At 41.0% G+C, this 9,745-nt stretch overlaps 2 protein-coding genes and 1 pseudogene across 2 annotated transcripts in view; 1 reads left to right on the forward strand and 2 right to left on the reverse strand.

Moving 5' to 3' along the window:
* The window catches only part of VBP1 (von Hippel-Lindau binding protein 1), a 41,899-nt gene extending 32,500 nt beyond the window's left edge, over positions 1-9,399 (forward strand). The window contains exons 5-6 of the mRNA XM_006899955.1: positions 6,769-6,907; positions 9,094-9,399. Coding sequence (XP_006900017.1) covers positions 6,769-6,907; positions 9,094-9,164 — 210 coding nt within the window. The 3' untranslated portion in view covers positions 9,165-9,399. The remainder of the gene's footprint in view (positions 1-6,768; positions 6,908-9,093) is intronic.
* On the reverse strand, positions 3,317-5,074 carry LOC102870919 (small ubiquitin-related modifier 2-A-like). The gene is given in 4 exon segments (XM_006899961.1): positions 3,317-3,375; positions 3,458-3,500; positions 3,503-3,646; positions 4,934-5,074. Coding segments are annotated over 4 exon segments (387 nt in total).
* On the reverse strand, positions 5,523-6,118 carry LOC102871326 (annotated as a pseudogene).
* Positions 9,400-9,745: the final 346 nt, after the last annotated feature.

The following is a 9,745-nucleotide window of genomic DNA, read 5'->3' on the forward strand; positions in this document are numbered from 1 at the left end:
TCCAGTGGTGAGAATCTTTGTCTTCTTGACATTGAGCCTCAATCCATATTGAAGGCTGCAGTCCTTGACCCTCTGCAGCAAGCCCTTCAGGTCCTCCTCAGTTTCAGCAAGCAAGGTTGTGTCATCTGCATAACGCAGATTGTTGATAGACCTTCCACCAATCCTGATGCCACATTTCTCTTCATAGAGCCCAGCCTCCCAGATGATCTGTCCTGCATACAAGTTGAAAAGGTATGGAGACAGGATGCATCCCTGGCGTACGCCCTTCCCAATTTTGAACCTTGCAGTGTTTCCTTGCTCTGTTCTGACAACTGTCTCTTAGGTCTAAGTATAGGTTTCGCATTAGCACGATCAAGTGTTCTGGGATTCCCATTCTTCTCAGAGTCAGCCACAGTTTGTTATGGTCCACACAGTTAAACGCCTTTGCATAGTCAATGAAATACAGATAGACATTCCTCTGGTATTCCCTGATTTCAGCTAAGATCCAGCTAACATTAGCTATAATATCCCTAGTACCACGACCCCTTCTAAACCCAGCCTGGACTTCTGGAAGTTCTCTGCTAATGAGCTGTGCCGATCGTTTTTGGATAATCTTCAGTAGAATATGGCTTGCATGTGAAATCAGTGATATTGTTCTATAGTTTCTGCACTCTGTTGGGTCACCCTTTTTTGGGATGGGAACAAATATAGATCTCTTCCAGTCAGTTGGCCAAGTGGTTGTTCTCCAGATTTCTTGGCACAACCTGGTGAGCTTGTCTAGGGCAGCATCTGTTAGCTGAAACATGTCAACTCGTATACTATCTATTCCTGTGGCCTTATTTTTTGCTGTTTCCTTCAAAGCAGCTTGAACTTCTTCCTTCATCACCATAGGCTCTTGCTCATATGTTGTTCCATTAAATTCTTCTGTGTCTGACAATTCCTTTCAATACAGTGACTCAGTATATTCTTTTCATCTTCTTTTAATACTTCCTGGGTCATTTATTACTCTGCCTATAGCATCCTTGATTATAGCAACTCGAGGTATATATATATAAATAGTGCAATATTTGCTCTTTTGTGATTGACTTATTGACTTATTTCATTCAGTGTAATGTTTTTAAAAGATACTCAAATTGTGTTCTGGGATTCCCATTTTTCTCAGAGTTAGCCATAGTTTGTTGTGGTCCACACAGTCAAAAGCCTTAGCATAGTCAATGAAACACAGACACTCTTCTGGTACTCCCCGCTTTCAGGTAAGATTCCATCTAACATTAGCTATAATATCTGTAGTACCATGACTTCTTCTGAACCCATTCTGCACTTCTGGCCGTTCTCTGTTGATGTGCTGTTCCAATCATTTTTGTATAATCTTCAGCAGAATCTTGCTTGCATGTGCTATTAATGATATTGTTCGATAAATTCCGCACTCTGTCAGATCACCTTTCTTTTGAATAGGAACTCACAAACTTCAACTTCTCCATTATACTGAGGCCAGAAGAATTAGATGGTGCTTGGCTACTACTCATTTCCATTTGCCTGTATTTCTTATTCTTCTTTCTTTCTGAGATCCCTGGGGAATGCTGTCCTTTTTAATCTCATATGGTTGATTGTTCCAAAGAGTGAGTACTTCCCTTGTTGTGATGTTCACTCTTGTGGGTGTATACTTTTTGACAGAAAATTGAGCCCCAGTGTCAGTTCCAGGCTTGAAGGATGATGAAAAGACTTAGAGGGTTCTACTGATCTCTGTCAGACCAATATATTTGGTCATTTTTATTATTTTGAGTTTTGTTCCACATTTTTCTCCTACTCTATCCAGGACTTTCTACTCTAATCTTTTTTCAGAGTAGTCAGCAACAGTAGCCAAGCACCATCCTAATTCTTCTGGCCTCAGTATAATGGAGGTTGAAGTTTGTGTGTTCCATTAGTCTTTGGACTAATTGTTTTCTTTCATCTTTCGTTTTCTTCCCTCTCTGCTCCAGACAGGGAGAGAGACCAATAGTTGGAACCTTAAATGAATATTCACAGGCTTTTAAGACTTCAGTAATTTCTACACCAAAGTAAGGTATTGTCTTTATGGACTTGAGACCCCAGGAGGAACCCTTAGGATGTTTTTAATTTTTTGAGAAACCACTACACAGTTTTCCACAAGGGCTGTATACCATTTTGTATTCTAACTGATAATGGATAAGGGTTACATTTCTCCACATACTCACCAACATTTATAGTTTTCTCTTTTTTAAAAAAAATCGTTTAAAAAAAAAATCTTAACTTTCTTTAAACTCACTGCTGATGGGTTAGTTCTTACTGAAAGAAGCCACCTTAAACCTTTCCCACCCCCTTAATTTATGGATCTCTGAGGCTGTCTGTTGTAACTGGAGGAAGTTGCCTGTTTTTCTCCCAAGGAGCCTGGTTCAATTGTGGTTTTGATTTGCATCTCTCTGGTAACTAATGAGGTTGAGCATCATTTTATGTCCTTGTTGACCTTTCCAATATTTTCTTTGTTGAAGTAGCTATTCAAGCATTTTGTCGGTTTTTGATTGGGTTGTTTGGCATTTTTTTATAATTAAGGTAAGTTATTAGATTCTCACTAGATACATGGTTTTAAAGATAGTCTCCCAGTTGGGCCCTTTTCTTTTGACTTTTTTGTAGTCTTTTGTTGACCAAAATATTTTCTTTTTATGAGTCCTGTTTTGTGTTTTTTTGTTTGTACTTTAAAAAAAAAAGCCAAGAAGTTTGTTTAAACAACAAGGCACTTGGCTTGAAGGGCAAACTATCTAGGATTCATTTCTCTTAGAGTATTTTACCCTTACTTAAGGACAGATTGTCCTACATATAACAGCTATGTACAGAAGTTATAAAATTGTCCTTGGTTTTTCAATGATAAATGAAAAACATTAAAATTCTCCAATCAAACAAGGTATGTAAGAATTTTTTTTAATTTTGTTTTTTGTTAAACAGTGAGAACAAAATCATTTACTGGAATACAAAGCTAAGAGCTGAATGAGCATGCCACTTAGGGAGAAAGGGGGGATTTTCATAGAACCAGGATTTTCCCCCATCCCATCTCCACTAGATATTGATCAAAACATACCATTGGCCAGTTAGTTTATAAAAAAACGAACAACAAATAAACCCGCAATAGGCATGTCCACATGCACCAGTTACTTTATGTATAATCAAAGAATAGTGAGGGGGAAATGAAAGAAGAGAGAAAAAAAACTATACTGTAGAATCAGGAGGTGCTGGAACCCAATTGTGGTTTTCTAATTGAGAATGTATCCTTGATGTGTAGGAAAAGAGTTCTGGAGTAAAACAGCAGGCTCCTCTGTTTTTATTTTTAGAAGAAACCTCCTGTCTGCTGCTGGAACACGTCAGTTGTATCTTCATCTTCCATATCTGTGCAGGTGTATCTGATTCATTGGTTGGCTGTCCATCTAATCGGAATCTAATCTGCCTCTAATCTGCCTCATTGACAAACCCTGTCATTCACAATAAGCTTTCATTAGTTTACTAAGTGGTGTGCACGCCTCTTAATTTTGAACTGCACCACAGAACTATCCTGTCCCACCACTTCCACATGAATTTGATCATTGTTCTCAGTCTTGACTCCTTGCTTGGGTTTCTTGTCAGCCGTGGCAAGTGCCAGAGTCTCTTCACCTCTCAGCTGCTACTTCACATAAGAGGTACCAGGTCCACACCGAACAAGCACACAAACAGCACCTGTTATTTGTACTTTTGTTATTATATTAGATAATCTATTTTAAAGTCTAGACTTCATTGCCTTGCCCCTGTATTTCCTTCTAAGAATTTTATGGTTTTAGTTTTCACATTTAGGTCCTTAATCCATTTTAAATTTGGTTTTGTGTATGTTATTAGCTTGCTTTTGTGTTGGATGATAGACCACTCAACTTTTTCTTAAAAATTGTAGGGCTCTCTATAATAGGGGAGATTAGTCAGTTGCCTGTGATCTGGGTTACAAAGATTTCCACCCCCCCCCCATTGTTTTGTTTCCTTTTTTACTTTCTCATTTATCTTCTTGATTTAATGTCCTAGGAAAGCTACTCTTACTCCAAGATTACAAAATAATTTTTCTATGGTCTGATCCATTTTGTATTCATGCTTATTGAGGTATAAAGTAAGGCCCCAACTGTACTTTTACTTATTGTTCCTTTTTTAAAAATTTTACAACTTATATGTAAGTTTAAACTGATTTCAAAGTGAAGTTAAAAATAAGTTGTAAAACAGCAGAGATTCTGATTCCCTCAGCATTCGTGTCAGAGACTTGAAAGGGGCTCACAAGCCCACTCCCCTTTGATGAAAACAGGGAGGACAGCCAATCTTATGAACCCAGCCTGTTCCCCACGCCCCCCAATACCTACAGAACTTCCAGGTGACCTATGCAAAGAAGACCCCAACAGAGTGCTGCACGAGGCATGCAGGACAGATGGACACGTTGCTCAACTGTATAGGTGGTCCCAACATCCTGTTAGACAGTGAGACATCAGACACCCACCACCACTAAAACCACTGCCGCCGCCGCCGCCACCACCACCACCACCACTTGCTTTTCTCTTTTGGCAAAAATACAAAGAGAAATCTTGGCAGCTTCAAGAAAATGATGTGAACATCAGAAAATGGAAAAAACCAAACAGCAGCCTAGGCTCAGACCCCACTGGGTGAGGCCGAGGCCATGTGTCAAGGCCCCTAGAGGAGTAACTTGAATGAGGCCCAACTGTTTACACACGCACGCGCGCGCACACACACACAAGCCAGGAGGCCCATCTCCTACAGTGAGGGGAACAGGGTGCGGGCTGTGGCTTGTACACATGCTTGCACACACACACAAGAAGGCAGGAGGCCCATCGCTACAGTGACAGGAACAGGGCGTGGGGCTGGGCCTTGCACACATGTTAGTATGCACGCTCAGGATGGGCAGGGAGTAGGCACTCTCTACCTGGGGACAACGGGAGGCAGCCGTGAGGGCCTCACCGAGGGGCTGGCCTGAGGAGACACAGTGGATGAGGCTGTGTGTGTACCTGGTTGGCCGTCCAGGCAGCTCTGCCCTATGGTCAGTCAGGGGCTTTGTCTGATCCATCACCCGCCTCCTGAGGAGGTGGCAGGGAGAATTCCAACTGTAAAGGTGGCCAGGAGGATGTTTGGTGGCACTGGGTGATGCTCAACCTGCCGAGGGCCATCTGTCCTTCCCACTGAGGGAGCTGGCTACTCAGACGAGGCCTGTGGTGTGCAGAATGGCCCAGGGAAGGGGCTGACCCATAACGACATGCCACACTTGACAGTTGACAACATCGCCTTGAAGGGGTCAGTCTGAGTGACAGCAGTCACCTACACAAGCTTGTGCACTCACTCCAGCACAGAGCCCCCCCACCGACCCCAGAGGACAGTCTGGAGCCTCCGTACTGGGCAGGAGGAGCTGAGAGGAGGCAATGAAGCAGAAAGGAAGATAAAAGAAGCAGCCTCCTCCACTGGGGTGTCTAGGGTCGTGGAGTGGTCAGGGGTAGGAGGCCAGCCACAGTTGGCCTCTGCTAATTCCTCAAGGCTGCCAGCCTCCGTGACAGCTGGTTCTCGTGGCCACTCACAGGGCTCTTGCCCACAGCAGAGGCCCCCTCGGGAAGCTGGCTTGGCTCGTTGAGGACTTCTAGGCTGTTCTCTGCACTTTGCATGATGAGGCTTTCCACCTGCTCCTGTGGTCTGGTCAGTCTGGTGGCAGAGCTCATGGACTCATCCACCACTGAGGTGTGTGCATCCAGGTTCTGGACCTGCTGTTCAAACTTGTCCATGACTGCAGAAACTTTCTGTAAATCCATGGCACTCAGGCCTTGTCCAGGACCTTGGTGACTTGGGCCATATTTTTAGTCACCCCCCACTTCATAGTCACAGTCTGGACATTGAAGGCCACAGTGGCCATGCAGGAGGCCATGTACAGGGAGTTCATCACCGTGTTCTTGTGGATGGCTTTCTCAGTATACACGCATGCTCACTCCACAAGAGCCTTCTTCACTTTGACTTGCTTGGCCTTGGACTTCTCCACCTTCTTGGCCTGTTTCTGTAGTTGCTTTGCTGTGAGCTGAGGATGGATGCTGGTCTGAGGTAGTACTTTAACTGAAACATTATCATTCATGTCTGTTGCTGGATGTCTGCACCCTCAGAGAGGAGCGTACAGCAGTGCTTGGGGGTGTGGTGGTGCTTCGTGACAACAGCTACCTTGTTGTTCTCTTGTGCTTATGGGAAAGAGAAATTAAGAAAGATAACTGCTAGATTTTGAGCAGCTAGGAGATACTAAAAGAACCCACAAACTCGTAGCCATCAAGTGGGAACCCATTTATAGCTGATTTTCCAGAAGGTTTTCTGAGGTTGTAAATTGCTTGAGGCGACATTGTTCATCTTTCTCCCACACAGCAGCTGGTGGGCTTGAACCACCATAGGAGCACAACCTTTGTGTTAGCAGAGAAACCCATTTACTGAGCTGGAGCTCAGCTCGTGTTTATTCTTATCCTCATCCTACCAGTTATTTACTAGCTATTTGAGCCAACTCTTCTGAGTCTCCGTTTTCTTAATTATAAAAACCGTTTGCCTCACCAGGATTATATTGAAAATTAAATGACATAGTATGTGTAGATACTTTTTTTTTTAACTCGGGGGTTGGCAAACACTTCCTATAAAGGGTTGGACCGTAATTATCTTCAACTTTGTGGGCCACACAGTGTGTTAGAACTACTCAGCCTCTGCTCTAACCTGTAAATGTTTAAAATTGTTAATTTTTCTCTTCAGGCTAATGTTATGCTTGAATATGATATTGATGAAGCTCAGGCACTGTTGGAAAAGAACTTATCAACTGCCACAAAAAATCTTGATTCTCTTGAGGAAGACTTGGACTTTCTACGAGATCAATTTACTACCACAGAAGTCAGTATCCTTTTTTTTTTAAAAAAAGGGGGCAGGGGAGGTTAAAAAGGAAAAAGCTTTTTTAAAAAAAATACTCTTGTCTTGCTTTAATGAAAAAGTGTCCTTATTTTTTATGCTAGCATGAGATTACAAAATATAGAAGTTATAAATATTTGGAAGTAATACTTTTATTTATTGTACATGATTAATTGAAATGTGATGGTATGGGAATAACAATGTCAAGTTAGACCCAGAGTACATTTCTTCGAAATAATACTTTTCTGAGACTTTTTTTTTAGCTTATTAAGTAATTTGTTCCACAAACACCCATTAGATGTCTCCTGTGTTCATGTACTTGTGCTAAGTCCTAAGGGGCATAGGATTGGTAAGATAATCAATATGAAAAAGAGAGGGAATGAGTTGTTTTCTGTAAGAACTAGGTAAGTAAAACTGTTCATTTTATAGCACAATATACGTAAGCTAATGTATGCAACACCAAAGCAGTTTGAATTTGTTATTGTGCTGATGAATTGCTTCTGACTCACTGTAGGACAGAGTAGAAGCTGTAACCCTTTCGGAAGCAGACTACGCGAGCTTTCCGTGGGATTATTGATGTGTTTGAACCCAACCACTTTTTGGTTAGCAGCCAAGCACTTAACCACTGTGCCACAAGGGCTCCTTAATCTAAAGGTAGGGAAAGATAAATATGAGCTAGTTAGCTCAAGAAGACTTTGCTGAGAAGATAAAACTTGAGCAGCTTTTAAAGGCAGTGCAGGATTTAGACTAGCAAAGAGACATGCAGATAGGTTGTCTAGATGACTGAGCTCTTGCCTTTTCTCTAACTCGCTTTCTCTAACTCACTCTCCTTTGGGCTTCCTGCTGAAGTCACCCAATACAAATAGGCGAAAGTCATTCTTCACTCTTCTGTCTTCCTTACCACTGAGATTCAATCACCTGGGGGATTTTGGTCACATTTTTCTCCTAATTGTTTTTCCAGTCAAGCCCTCTGTGCCATTGTCATAGCTTCAGTTGACAACTTCAGCCTGATAACTTTTTCAGCTTCTCTTCCTCCCGTCTGTCCTTCATATTCTCTATAGCACTATCTCTGGTAAAAATTACTATGTGATTCCTTGTCACAAGTTAGATAAACACATAGCTGCTTTACAAAGTGTCCTCAGCCATTCTCATCTCACGCTAGTTAACCCTTCCTGTTCTGACCCAGTGTGCTCTGTGTGTCAGTAACACCAATTAATTATTAGTTACTACTCTGGTGGCCTAGGGAGCTCTGTAGGGAGTTGCCTTGGTAACCTAAAGGTTACTCGTTCAAATCCATGAGCATCTCTGAAGGAGAAAGATGAACAGTCTCCTCCTGTGCGGTTCACAGCCTCTAAAAGCTTGCTGGAGGGTCAGCTAGGAGTCAGTTCCAACTCCATAGCATGAGCCGAGCTGAGGTGTTGTTTTTTTCTTTTTTATTAACACGTTGCTGTACACTTTTTAAATTGACAACTGTGCTTAAAAACACATTTGCCGTCATTTGCGGGAGTTAATCATTCTCTACTTCATATAGCACATGATGGGTACTAAGTACTTGTATGAGGGATGACATCTGTGAGATGACTTAGGGCCAAGGCAAGGGCAATGTTTATGAAAAGGAGTGAGTCTAGAGACTAGATAGCTATCAGAGCGATGTGAAAGGTAATCACCAAGATGTGCCCTGCAAGCATGGAAAAGCTAGGAAGATGTGGCATGGGAATCTTACTGCTAAGAACGATTGTACTAAGACTCTGAGGGAAGGACTTCACCCACTTTATTCAGATGTCCATTGCCTCATCTGAAAAAGTAGGATTTCATAAATTGCATGAAGGTCTTGTGAAGGTAATAGGAGAGTAAGAAAGAACATTATTAATAATTGTACTAATTTAAATATCACATTATTGAATGATTTAAGTATGAAATGCTCTTTGAAATTTTAAGATGAGGTACTATTTTTAAAACTCAGCAATGCCTATCACATATTTCTTAAATATGCCATATTTTATTAGATATGCTAAACAATTAATGGTTTCATTTTAATGGAATTTCATTACAGTGTTTTCTTAGCAGTCAATCGTATAGCAAGATGACTTACAACACAAGTTGATATTGGTATTTGTGTGGATAATTTTTGTGCCTTCAGAATTGCATTTCCATTTTCTTTAACAATTCTTGCAGATATGGCCAGGGTTTATAATTGGGATGTAAAAAGAAGAAACAAAGATGATTGTACCAAGAACAAAGCATAATACTGGCAATTAGAAAATATAGTTCTGTTTTCCAAACACATGTTATCTTAAGTACCTCTAAATTTATCCTTAAAGATTGGCATAACATTGAATGATTTTTTTTTAGCAGCAAGAATGAGGATTAAAACTTTTTTAAAAAGATATATACCATTTTGCCTATTTATAAAAACAAAAATAATTTTCAATATTTTACTAAATTAGTACTACTTTAATTTTTTTCACATTTCCCAGTAAAATAAATGTTTAGTTCATCACATTTTGTCTGTCATAGAAAGACCTGAGTTTCAGTGACCCCAAACAATGCTGGATGCTAGCCCAGTTTACTTTTCATTATTGGCTATTGTTACTCTGACTTGATGTGCTTAAACTAGGTTACAGGGAGGAGTATGTGCACATTTGGAGTCTGAGTTTTCTTCAGCCCATGTGGAGTATTTTTGATTCTGTCGTCCTTGGCTTGTCTCATTACTTTCCACATAGGAAGAGAGCTGTGAGACCATGTTTCTTATCCCAAATAAATGCACGATATCTTTGTGACACCAACATAAGAGACTTCAGTGTGAATGTACTAAGATAACCTGTTC

This window comes from Elephantulus edwardii, unplaced genomic scaffold (assembly GCF_000299155.1).
Source record: "Elephantulus edwardii isolate Elephantulus edwardi_28Jun2011 unplaced genomic scaffold, EleEdw1.0 scaffold00269, whole genome shotgun sequence".
In the NCBI taxonomy this organism is placed as follows: domain Eukaryota; kingdom Metazoa; phylum Chordata; class Mammalia; order Macroscelidea; family Macroscelididae; genus Elephantulus; species Elephantulus edwardii.